The sequence below is a fragment of the Astyanax mexicanus genome, chromosome 7 (assembly GCF_023375975.1).
Source record: "Astyanax mexicanus isolate ESR-SI-001 chromosome 7, AstMex3_surface, whole genome shotgun sequence".
NCBI classification, from domain to species: Eukaryota; Metazoa; Chordata; class Actinopteri; order Characiformes; family Acestrorhamphidae; genus Astyanax; species Astyanax mexicanus.
The window spans coordinates 10,073,854-10,087,264 of record NC_064414.1 but is presented as its reverse complement, the minus strand read 5'-3'; the positions used below and the strand labels follow the sequence as shown (position 1 = coordinate 10,087,264).

The window sequence follows — 13,411 nt, the reverse complement described above, 5'->3', positions numbered from 1 at the left end:
GAACTTGGTGATCCAATATTGTCTTGCTTTCAAATGAAAAATGTATAATTATGTCAGCAGGGCCAGGACAAGGCGAGACAAGTTCTGATTAAAAAAAAAAACACACGTTTATTCTAAACACAGATCCCAAAGGGACTGGTGTACACAGTACAGCAAGCAAACAATAGGGCAGCAATAAATAACAACATACCAGATAGGAGAGGAAAACTAGGGTCGGTACACGGTAAGACAAACAGGATGAACAAGGATAGGCAAGAGAGTAGTCAAAGGGAGAAGCAAGGTTGGTAACTAGAGATTAACAAAAAAACGTAAAGAAAACGCATCAAAACAGAGCTACAAAACTAGATAATACTCGGCTAAATACTATATATACTGATACATACAGGTGTGGGAAATGAGCAATCAGAACTTGGGCGAGGCTGAATGCTGCAGTGTCACGTGTTCAGCCGAGTCATTGTAGTCCATGGGCTGAGAATGCTGAGAAATGTAGTCTTTCATAGAGAGAATTGGAAGACTGACAGCATCAGGGCTGACAAATTAAAATGTATATTGTTTACAAGTACAGTGGTACAGAATACAGCATGTACCTTTTGGATGGTTAAATGGTACAAATCTGTACTTCCTGCTGTTAGAAAAGACAAATCTGACCCTGTAAAGATCAATATTATACCTTTGAGGGTACAATTATGAAAAGTGTACCTTTGAGTACTTATATGTTTTTTAGTGTGTATGTTTAATAATATTTAGTGGCTTTTCTAAAGTATAATTTACTCCTGTAAATTAGATAACAGTGCTTATTTTTTCAAAATTCTCAAAATGTTGTGTTATGCTTATAAACTCTATGAAACTTTTTTAAGTGTATTTGCAAGATCAAATAATGTGTCCACATATATTGTCTATATGTAATAGAAGTACATTGACAAGTACATTCCACTGTTATTGCTCATCTTTATGCGTTACCTTTTATGGTATCAATAGAGTTGGGAGTGATTTCATGGAGCCTTTCCATGAAACTATTTTACAGACTGGCGCAACTTTCAGAGAAGCTGCCAAACCTGTCCAACCAGTGAAAAAAAAGATAGTGACGTCTATTTTAAAAACAGCTGTATAAATTTGGCTTTGGTTTTGATGTTACTGAAAAAAAATCTCATACATGTTTCATCATTGCAAATGCAGGTCAAAATGCTTGACAACAAAACAAGGTCATAAAATCAGGTTGAACAACAGAACGAGTGGGTGTTTAGATAAAAAGATATAAATCTGTTACACAATAGAACTCCTCATGTTTTTACATGCTGGATAGGTTTGGCAGCTTCACTCTTAGAAATAAAGGTACACGACAGTACGAATTATGTACTTTAAAGAACAAAACTTTACCACCTGTTTCAATAACTGTACTACTAAAGGTATGTTTGATCCAGCATTGTACTGGTTTGTACATACCTAGTCACAATGTTGTAGGCTATAGAGCAAGTTACCATATGCTTTACTGCTGAATGTGACTTCATGCTGGATGAGAAATGCAATGCAGGAGCATTTTCTTACATAATGAGAAAACAGAATAGTTGAAGAGAAGCAGATCCATTTTATCCATCATTCCTTAAGGTGCAGACAGTCAGGGTAAAATCTGTCCCTATAAGTAAAAGTTCACATCTGTACCCTGAAGAGGTTCTCCCACTGTGACAAGTAATTGTGCCGTTTCAGGTATGGAGTGATACAACTTTTTCTGAGAGTGTTGTATAGGTTTGCTCTGACATCAAGAGTTCATGGGTTTAGTCCTTGTTGGTGTCATAGCTATTAGGGAGTTTCAAGTGACCAAACTGGGGATAAAGATCAGTAGGTTAAAGTAAGTACTTGTTTTTAACACACCCTCTTGCTCATGCTACTGTTATTGTAATGTAGAATATCTTATTGATACAACCTAGTTCCTTCTACATTATAATTGTGTCAGATTTTTTTGATGTTGATTGTATAGTGAGTGTATATTCTTTAAAGACCAATTTATCTTGCATGTAGTTACCAATTGCTTTTCTTTTCTTGATATTTGTTTAAGCTGAGATAAGTTTGGGGCCCTAAGTTGTATGTTGCTTAAAAAGTCTTGTGACAGTTTCTGGCTGCAGTAAAGTTTTGTATACCACAGCGAAACTTTTAACATCTGTTTCACATTTCGCACACTTCGGAAAAGCTTTACCCAATACATGTTTTGCATGGGTTTTAACATTAAAGGGCAACTATCTTTTACTTATTTTTTTCAATAATTTTATTTCAAATTTTTCCCATTTTCTCCCTAATTTACACGGCCAATTACCCAACCCACTTATTGGGACTCCCCCTATCACTAGTAAAAAAAGGTTCCTAAGGTTCTAAACATGATCAAGCTCTGTGTATCTCTTGATCCTAGTCTACAAACTAGCTTTGGATTTTTGAAGTAACATTGAAGCACTGTTGTAAGTTGCTCTGGATAAGGGCGTCTGCTAAATACCTTACAATGTAAATGTAAATGTAACAGGTAAGAGTATTGAGATTGACCTCCGCAGGGTGGTGTGTGAGATTAGTTGCCCACAGAGGTGCTGCCATTTAAACTGGTGGATATTCTGCTGACTCCCTCTCTGCTTTAAAACTTTCGGTTTAGGAGCATACCCCAAGCCTCGCTTTCATTTAAACATGGGTGCAGGGTGAATAAGGTGCATAAGGAACGTTGTCTTTTTTTTTTATTTGGTTAAATAATTTTAAGTAATTCTTTGCCACAATACTTTGTACTGTTTTTTTTGTTTGTTTAATAGACTTAAAACTTTTTGTTAAATTTGTTATGCCTAATTTATAAGTTTAATTAGTTGACAGTAAATTGTCTTATATCAACTGTTTTACACAGTAATTCTACTTGGAATTTTATGGTCAGGCAAATAAAATAAAATTCAACTAACACAGAATGAGCAGCTCATAAAACAATGCTTGCGCTTACAGCCTACAACAAAGAGATCAAGCAATAACCCTAATACATGAGCTCTAGGTTTATCTAAGGTATCCTGGGAATAGTCAGTACACACTGAGGGGGAGTGGCAGAAACTGGGGGCTTAAATGGCGACAGACTAAACATAACTATTATAAGTTGATTTAACTCTGGAATAGTGGGCACAAACTGCTTACCTAAAATTGTAAAAACTGAAATTCCAGCAGTGTTACCTACATCTGACAGAGAGACTGGGCTAAAGTTCACTGCTATTTTAAGGTTTTTAGGTGAGTCAGCGCACAGTCACACAGTCAACAAGGAATCCCTTTGAGAAAAAGTGGTGAGAGGGCAGTGAAACTATAGTCAGTGCAGTGATCTGCTGATAGCACGAGCGCGCGCACTCACACACACGCGGATGAGGAAAGCGGAGTAAAGATATCACCGCGCGCTTCGGAGATTCACAGACTGTCGGGTCACCCGCGCATTAAATTTAGATGCGCGTATATGTTCCATAACTTTGTTTACTTCAGCGCATATCCTGAGGAATTCTGTACAGGATGATATTCTTACTAAATTAACTCTAAAATCGGATTAAATTGACCCGAACACGGACTGTTCACCCGAACCTCCCAGCAGCGCGAGCCCCTGCAGAACATCGCGAGAGGTACAGCACCGACAGCTCTAGTTATAAGCTAATGTCTATATCTAAAACCGAAGACATGCTGCCTACTTAGGCAGGAAGGGTCCCAATCATTCCTGAATACAAGTTTAGCTATTTAACCTTCTGTTTTATTGGGCAAACAGGTTAACAGCTAATTATAACACTATAATTATATATATTATATAATAGCTACATTTATATATAGTTATATATAGTTATTTTCTAGATATTTTCTTCAAATACAGATTACTTTAATCACTACTGGGCCTAATTCAGCGAAACACTGACGAAGGAAGGTGCCTGCCTGATGACCCCTGAGAAGAGCTTGCACTGAAGTTTGTGTTAGAGTTTGGATGAAGGGGATTGGTGTGGTCCTGCTCTTGTAATAATTTGTCTCATGAGTTTTTGTAGACGTCTGAGTACTTGGCAGTTGAGGCACGGACCATGAACATAGTTCGCTATGCTTCTGGATTCTTGTCGAGCCAGTATCGGATGGTAGTGGTTGCTGTGTTCTGCTCACGCAACTTATAATGTGATTTATTGTGTGTGATTGTGCTTAGGTAAGTGTGTTGTTGCCATAGTTAAAGGAAGTGAGCTTAGATTAAGGAGGGATTCTGTGTGTTCATAGGTTATTTTTTGGTAGGTCTGTTACTTGGCAGTTGAGGCAATGGACCATGAACATAGTGTTAGGCTGTGCTTCTGGATTCTTGTCGAGCCAGTATCAGATTGTGGTGGCTTTGCTATTATTGTTAGTTGAGTGAGTAGTAGATCCTGGCTGAGCCCTATGCATAACCCCAGCTGTTAGGTGCAGGATTTGTCAATTTCCTGTATTATATTACACTACACTGCTTTCTAGTGAGGTAATGTGGGCAGTAATGTTATAAGTAAGCATTTATTGCATTTCAGACACAAAGAAACTTTGATAACCTCTCTAGTTTCTGCTCACTATTGTATATTGTAAGTAAATTGCTATACTATATCATTATTTTGAAATACTAAGTTGTTATTTGACAATGTATTTGCTGACACAAAATAATGACTTAATAATAATAATGCCTCAAAATATAGATATTGCAGCACAAAACAATAAAAAAACAATGACTTAGTATCTTCAAATAATGAAATAAAAATACATATAATAATAATTAAATTATTATTATTTGTGGGGAGCGCGTTTAGTCTGAAAGAGTGTAGATTCAGAGCCTTAACCATAAAAAGCCTTTCAATGAATGTTGATTCAATGTCACAGTTTAAATACTAAGCAATGCCTGTTATGCAATGTTAAATAAAGGTTGTTTGCTTATCATTAACATCTACTAAAAACGTAATGTTTATTCAGTGTTTCTGGCAATCAGGATTCTGTATGGTATACAGAGTAAAACAGTGTAATAGTGCTGCAGTGGAGTGTTTATTTACTTCTAATTCTATCATTCTAAGGTGATATACAGGCTGTTCAGTATCTCTATATAAAGCAGCACATTGTTATAGAGAAGTCACATTTGCTGGTTTTATGAGTATGGGTTATATTTTATAAATACTGTTAATGTGTGAAACTGCAGAGTTTGTAAAGAGTGATTAGTGTCGTTAAGTCTAGACTGTAGTCTGACTGAGCTTCTCTACCTCCCGCAAGTTTTTCACTTTCACTTCTCGCTCTCACTAAAACAAACACTGTACAGCAGCAGTTCTATCTCTAACGAAATGTTCTAGTCTGTTCTACAGTGTTCTAGAGTGAGCACGAGCTGTAGAGATAACAACAGAGTTCTTGAACGAGCGAGAGTTCTGCCTTTGATCTTCTATCAGCTCTGGAGACAACTATTGTAAACAATAGGCTTTTGGTTGCTACGTGACGTCACAGAAACGGAAACAATGCAGCGCAGCAGCATCGCCCATATTTACTGTTCTCTATAGCAGCAGTTTCTGTTTTTTCTTTTAATTACTAGTTGCAAACAAAATGTTAACAGTAATGTAAACAATATGTATGTATATAAACATTATAGCAATATAAACCCGATCTGGCTGCAGGTGAATATAGAAAACTTAGACAATTTTTATTCACCATCAAAATACACACACCATGAATCAGCATGTTAAATGACGAGTCACCATTAGTAAGCTAAATCTTACTGTGTCAGGTGTCTATTCCACAAAACGAGCTCATCAAAATCCACAGTTTAAACTCCTTCAGTAAGTTTCCCCACACAGGGATTAAGCCTAAATGTAAGAATGTAAGAATAAAACAATATTATATATTATATATTATTTCCTTTTTATTTGTTTACTTATTTATTATTATTATTATTATTATTATTATTATTATTATTATTATTATTATTATTATTATTATTATTATTTTGAATAGTTTTGTATTATTGCTTTTTAAGTTATTTTGTTTTTCTTTTATTATTACCATTGCTTTTATTTTTTTAGTTCATTTTTTTATTTGTATTTTTATTGTATTATGCAAAAGTTAGTTTTAGCTCATTTGAACTCTTTTTTGTTGTATTAATCTTACTTTCTTTTTATCTTAATTTTTCATCAATTAAAATTATTTTTTTTATTTTATTCTAATTATATTTTAATTGTTTTTCTATTTTTATATTTTATTTACTGTTATTTTAAAATAATTAAATTTAGCTATTATTTTCTCTGTCATGTCAATCCCTGTTTCTGTAAAGCTCGGGTACATTGAAAATGAGGGTTGCCCTCAATGTACATCCGAGTCAAAATAAAGGTTAATTGATTGATTGATTGATTACTAACCCCCTGAGAGCTGAACAGAAAATGCTCAGATGACTAAGCATTATACTAACATTTACACAGGTAATAGTAACTTGTGCTCCCTGAAACACTTATCACAATTGAAACCTAATTAATCAATTTGTAATCACCCATTTAGTAAATTATCCAATGGAAAGCTCTTACCTTTGATTAGTTGAATCCAGGTGGTGACCTTTTGGTCAGCCACGCTGTGAAAAAAAACTCCCAAATAGTGGTGTGATTTATTTTCTCCCAAAAAATATAATTAATGGCATAGAGGGTTAATAATCGGTTAAATTAAGAGTAAATAAAAAAAAACATAAAATAAAGAATAATTTGATACATGAAAATAATCACGGGATGTTTTTTTATTCTTATAAGATGATGTCATAACATTGGTTTCTGTCATGTGAGTGTTTCCGCCCACTACGTTAGTCAACGTAGGTTAGCTCACAATAAGAGCTGCTGTCAGTAAAGGAGTGCACACGGTGTGAGAGTGCAGTCAGTCTGTGTGTGTGAGTTCAGTGAGAGTGTGTGAGTCCTGACCAGAACTTCAGTCGTGATATGGTGGATACAGTAAAGTTTCCAGCCTCGCTGTTTAGCCTCCTGCTGCTTTTTCTCTCTGGAGTTTCGTCTTACAGTAAGTTACAGTTTATTTAATATTTAAGTTGGAACCTTATCGAATTCACAGTTCCACCTTAAATGGCGCGACGGTTTTAGTACGGCGCTCTATTTAAGGTGGAAGGGTGACTTCGATAAAGGCGGTGAGGAATTGTTGTTCTTACTCTGGAGCCTAATTGTTGTAGTAATATGTATATATTAATTATAACAGGAAATATTCATGGTATAGATATAATCAGAAACATGCCACGTGTTTTCTACACAGTAAAGCAGTTCTGTGAGATTAAGACGTTCTTCAATTTGAAGCTGGGGAGGAATGACAGGTGCTTTCTGGAACCTTCAAGAAAGCTTAATGTTCTTTAAAAAACATATATTTATTTTTTAAAAGTTTCTACATTTTAAATTAATATTAAAGACATGAAAACAATTTAGGGGCAAATAATTATTTACATAGTAAACAATATGTGTCCTCCACAATCCCCCGATCTAAACCTGATCAACTGAGAAAATGATTTGGGATGAGCTGGAGCTTCACTGTGTAAAGAAATAGCAGCAATTATTGTTCAGCACCTCCAGAAACTCCTTCAAGACGCTGTGAAAACTATTCCAGGTGACTCTACCTCATGAAAAAATAGAAAACAGAAATAATAATAAATAGAAATTAGAATCACAGAAATTAGCTCTCTCTCTCTCTCTCTCTCTCTCTCTCTCTATATATATATATATATATATATATATATATATATATATATATATACAGTGAGTCCAAGAAGTATTTGATCCCTTGCTGATTTTCTTCGTTGGCCCACTAATAAAGACATGATCATTCTATACTTTTAATGGTAGATGTATTCTTACATGGAGAGACAGAATATTAAAAAGAAAATCCAGAAAATAAATCTAAGGAATATATATTAATTGATTTGTATTTCATGGAGTGAAATAAGTATTTGATCCCTTAGTATTCATTAGCAGTTCTGGCTTTTACAGACCAGTTAGACACTCCCAATCAACTTGTTACCTGACTTGAAGCCACCTGTTCTCACTAATCACTTGTGTGAAAAACACCTGTCCACAGAATCAGACAGATCACACAGATTTCAAGTCTCCAACATGGGTAAAACCAAAGAGCTGTCACAGGACCTCAGAGCAGAAGGATAGTGTCTTTATTAGTGGGCAAACAAAGAAAATCAGCAAGGGATCAAATATATATATATATATATTTATTTATATTTATATACCGGTATATATTTTTAGGAAAAGTTAGGAGGCACTATAATTCCATTACCGCTTGAAAAAGAATGCTGGTGTGAAAGGGACTTGGGGTTTGTGAATCTTGGGAAAAAAAGTACAGAAGTTTGTACTTTTTTCACTAGTGAAACTGAAAAAGGTTTTACTAGTAAAACGTACAATATTTTGTAATATAGCCCACCTCCATGCTAGTGCTAGTAGCCTGTTCCTCCTTTAAAATGCCTAGAATCAGGTGACCCATATTAGGTGCAGATGATCATAACATGGTTATAGAGGTTTTAGAGTCTATCAGTAGCAAGGAGGTAGATGACACATGCCATGACTCATCCATTTTTATACTACTATTTATCACTGAGAATAAAAATGTTATTATCAGTGCTCATGCATGATTCTCATTACTATACTCTCATGTCTCTCTCTCCCTCTCTGTCTCTCTCTTCTGCAGCGGAGTTTGAAATCACTGTGCCCAGTGCTGGTCAGGTTGGTGTGTACGGGCAGGCTGTTGTTCTGTCCTGTAGCTTTCCTGTGGGCAGCTCCTGGGATGAGGGCAGCACTGTGATTACCTGGCAGCGCAACTTAGAGGTGGTCCACAGCTTTTACCACAACTTAGATCAGCTGGACCGCCAGAGCCCTCACTATGCCGATCGAACAAGCCTGTATCATGAAGAGATGTCGAAGGGAAATGCTTCGCTCAGGCTGGAGCGGGTCACCCTGAAGGATGAGGGGGTGTACACCTGCTCGGTCAGCACACAGATTGGAAGCCAGAAGAAGAGCTTCAGGCTGAAAGTGGCAGGTAATGATGAATACTGATGAGTCAGCCATCCTCTAGTACTTCACAAGGTTAGAAAGGGCTAAGAATTAATAAGAAGACCACCAGTTCGAATCCTGTTTATGTAGCTTGCTGTTGCTGTAAACTGGGGAGGAAATTAGATAAAAATATTGAAATAAAATGTAGAAAAAAAAACATGATGCAGATAACGAAGTGCCTACTGACTTAGGCTGGGCGAAATATAGAGATTTCAAGAAATATCGATGTATTGTCTTACGAGATATAAAATGAGACAATATAGTTTATAATGAGACAGAGTATACTGCATTTTAATGAGCTCTTACAGTGTCTCTCAGTGTCTCTGGACAGCTTAATTCATAGATATTTTAGAAAATGAAAAAGTAAAACTCAAACTGCACATTTTATGTACAGCACTTTAGATGCACTTTTTCCAAAAGCACACTGCATGCATTTTTTGTGTCCATTGTTTTATTGGAAAAAAACATTTATATGAAGAATCTGTTTATAATTGATTAGTGTAATTAAATTGGTCTGTTGTTGATCTAAAATGTTAGAACTATTAGGCTAATCTAATATACAGGATATGACACTGACTGATAAAAGTGCTTGTGTAAAATATGAAACACGTAGTTTTGTCTCAGAAGTGTTTTTTTTGTTAATGCCTTATGAAATATGATAAGATGCTGCAAAATACACAGCAAAATACTGTTAAAATAAATTGCAGAATGTGCACTGTAAAGTAACAGTCAAATGGTGTGAAACTGCAGCCATTTAATTACTGTAATTTTATAGTACAATGTTTTTGCAGTGCAGGTATGTAAAAGCTGATGGTGGGGTTTCTAATAAAATGAAGGAACAATGTAGATGTTTCTAATAGTACTGTATAGAGTTTACCAGTTGTTCTAATCTTGTGTTCCTTTCTTTAGCCTTCTTTCCAGAGCCCCATCTGCACATCAGCTTACTGCATAACGGACAGGTGGACCTGCTGCTGACCTCACAGGGAGGTTACCCCTCTCCCTCACTGCAATGGCTGATAGGAAACACAGAGGACGTCACTGAGGTAACGCAAACGCAGCTTGAACAGGACGAAAACACAAAGCTGTACAGCGTGAACAGCAAGCTGAACCTGACCCGTGGCACCAACTCATCCATCACTTTCATCCTGAAGAACGAGGATCTGGGGCAGGAGATCCGGAGGAACATCGATCTTTTTTCAGGTGAGCCTCAAAATCCCCGTTTATGAATGATCATATTGTTAATAATCTGGGTGGTTCTTTATAAACACGCTTCATTAATGAGAGGTTACTTGCGATTCAAACAGCCAGGACCTACAGAGTGAAGCAGGACAGCCTCAATGATAAGTTGGCAGTCACAGAATGACCAATGCGCTCACACCTGGAGATAATGGCACAGACTCAATAAATATCTATTTGACCTAGAACCTTCATATTAATTGAAGAGTTATTTCAATCCTGGTAATCAATTATGTAATTTCTAGGAATTGGAGTAAATTAGCTGCGTAGGATCTAAATTCTCCTGGGTGGAAGATCCCCTGGATTAGCACTCTGACATTGCTCCAAAGAACCATTCATTTGTCATTCTTATTTTAAAAGTCTTTTTCAATATTGTCAAGATTCTGATACATTTTTTAATGTCTTAATTTCTAGAAAATGAAGAAACCGGTGGTCTACAAGCAAGACATCAGCTGGTTATTTTTGTAGTGCTGCTTGTTGTGGTCACCTCAGCAGCAGTCGTTACCTTTCTCTTCAGACGACGGAAACAGAAAAATTTAAATAAGGATTCAACAAGGACTCCAGAAGTCTCAGAAGCCTTGAATCCCTCCAAGACTGCTAATGGTAGCATGATTGACAAATCTCCCTGCTGACAGGAAATGGAGTATGTTGGAACTATGATAATGTAAAAAACAGTCAAGGCAGAAAAGGCATACTAATCACTGTAGCATTTCAGTGGCTATGCATGACATACTGTTCCCATTCCGTTTACATTCTGGACGTGTCCTCCAGTGTCAGACACATGTACATGTGTAGATGTTTCCCTACGGGTACCTTCTTGGAGCTATATTTAATGTAATATAGTTGGGTGGTGTTTTGCATCAGTGTTAAAGACTGTAGGAGAAAACATACTCTTTCTCTGCCACTGATAACGGCTTTCTGTTGGCTAAAAGGCACAGTTGTGGTTCATGCATGACTAGAGGATTGTGCTATTGAGCAAACTTAAAACGTTGTTAATTTTTCAGTTAACAAACGTAAAACGTTGACTGGTTTTACCTCAGTATTAAGTAAAGCAATTAGTCTTAATTGTGATTAATTTTAATTTGGACCATTTTTATTAACATTGTACGAGGTTCATTAATTTTAGTTATTAGGTAACTATACTAAAATGTATTGGTTAATAAAACATATAACATACCTATTCATTTCTTAAAGGCACACACTTTTAAAGGAAGATCAACTTATTTGTTTAAACTGTCAGTGCTTATTTACGGTCTAAACTCCTGAATGGTTTCAACCATTTCAAATTATTATTGCTATGTGAATTGATCTGTCTAAAATGTGATTTACTGTTACCCACAGAATGTGCCTTTTGTATTTATTTAAAAATTGCTTGTAATTTTTTATACAGAGCCTTTATGTGCTAATTAATTTATTAAATTAACATTCCAGTCATTTCTCACTGTTCTTAAATAAGGTGGACTATAATGTATGATGCTAATTCAGTGGTTAATAACACAAATACAATGGTTAGGTCATGTTCCGTCCCATTTGTCTTATTTGACCATCTGTGAATGTTGTTGCTGTTGTTATTATTATAAATAATAATGTACATAAATAAATGTACATAGTTACATACTAATTGAACTTACATTTCATGTTTTGTTTATTTGAAACTACAAGTTGGAAATGACTCAGAAAACAACTCCATGGATGTATTATTGACCTATAACTGTGACCATAGAAACCAGATCAACATGATTTCCATTTTTTTGCATCACAGAAACGAGCCCCATCCTGCTCCTGGCTATATATCAAGTGTGCAACAGAAAGTGATTCTGGTCTTCCTTAGTGTGTTTTTTTATTACTAAAACTGTGTCATACTGAGCTCCCGTTTACTGTTACTAAATCCCTGAAAACACTGAATAACTAAGAGCAGCTGAATTAAGTCTGTATATTAAGTATGTTTCTGAAAGACTGTATTATTGGAAATTTTAGCATATTGTGATAAATGTTTTTTTTTTACATTTAATTTAATATAAAAAGAAAACAAAAAATAATATTTAAAAAATAAATTAACATCTAAAACATTGAACGTGTATTTTGTGTCCTCATTATTGCATGCAGTTGTCCCTGTCTGTGGCCTGGCTGATTGAACAGTTGTGGAGATGCTCTACCTGCAGAATTCACTATTAGAAATCAATAATGATCAGAATATGTCACAGTCTGTCATTGTGAATTTTGGGCTGATCATTGTGGGCTAACGGCTCATTTACCTAAACGTCTTTCAGTGATAGGCTTCCGTATCTCCCACACACAAGAACACACTCTGAAACTACAATCAACAAAACCACACATTTACAGTTATTGGGTGGGATAAATTATCTCATGGTACCCTGTGTCCCTTCTGTATTAGGGAAGCTAATAGTCAGAAATTTAACACTAAAACAGTTCAATTTAACACTTTCAAAGTGTTTATTTACAAGTCACCATCAATGTATTATTAATCCAACACCTTAAAGGAGAATTCCGGTGTAAAATGGACTTTTGGTGTAGTAAAACATGATAAAAAGGTCTTACTTTTGATGAATAGCACACCTTCGTTCTCCCACAGCGTTCCAAGATCCAGAAATTTTACCAGTTTGTTCAAACACCCTTCAGACTGGTGAAACAGGGCATAATTTCCCCCGATAAATCACTTTTTACACCCTTATCCAGCTTAAAGTAGCTCCACACCTCCTTGCTAGAATCTGGAGAGCCCTGACATTTAAAACAAGGCATTAATAACTTAAAAAGTGCACAAAAAGCCTATTAAAAACCTGTGTTCACATCCAATAACGTGAGCTTCAGCTCTGTGCACAACCATTACTATGTACTGATAATGACAGACATAAATACATAGATCCCACGTAGTGTAGCAACCGGGGCCAGGAGGCAGGCTATGTAGAGTCTATGTGTATATGTCTATCGTGTCACTATTTACCCCTAATCAGTGTTAAAGCTAGGGAAGCAAATTATCGATCAATTCATTAATCAGTAGTTGATTGATCTTATCGATCGACTTTTGATTAATTGATAAGCGGCGTTTTTCACCTGAATTTCAGTGTTTCAATAGGGCCTTTAAAAATACCACCTAAATCAGAGGTGTC

General features: G+C 35.8%; 1 protein-coding gene across 2 annotated transcripts in view; it reads left to right on the top strand.

Annotated features, from left to right (window-relative positions):
* The window catches only part of zgc:153911 (uncharacterized protein LOC768172 homolog), a 33,956-nt gene extending 22,367 nt beyond the window's left edge, over positions 1-11,589 (top strand). Inside the window, exons 1-4 of one of the 2 annotated variants that reach the window (XM_007247567.4) lie at positions 6,809-7,008; positions 8,686-9,033; positions 9,957-10,247; positions 10,698-11,589. In XM_007247567.4, coding sequence (XP_007247629.3) covers positions 6,933-7,008; positions 8,686-9,033; positions 9,957-10,247; positions 10,698-10,915 — 933 coding nt within the window. In that variant the 5' untranslated portion in view covers positions 6,809-6,932 and the 3' untranslated portion in view covers positions 10,916-11,589. Of the gene's footprint in view, positions 1-6,808; positions 7,009-8,685; positions 9,034-9,956; positions 10,248-10,697 lie in introns of those variants that run through there. The other variant, XM_049481081.1, reaches the window with a different exon arrangement.
* Positions 11,590-13,411: the final 1,822 nt, after the last annotated feature.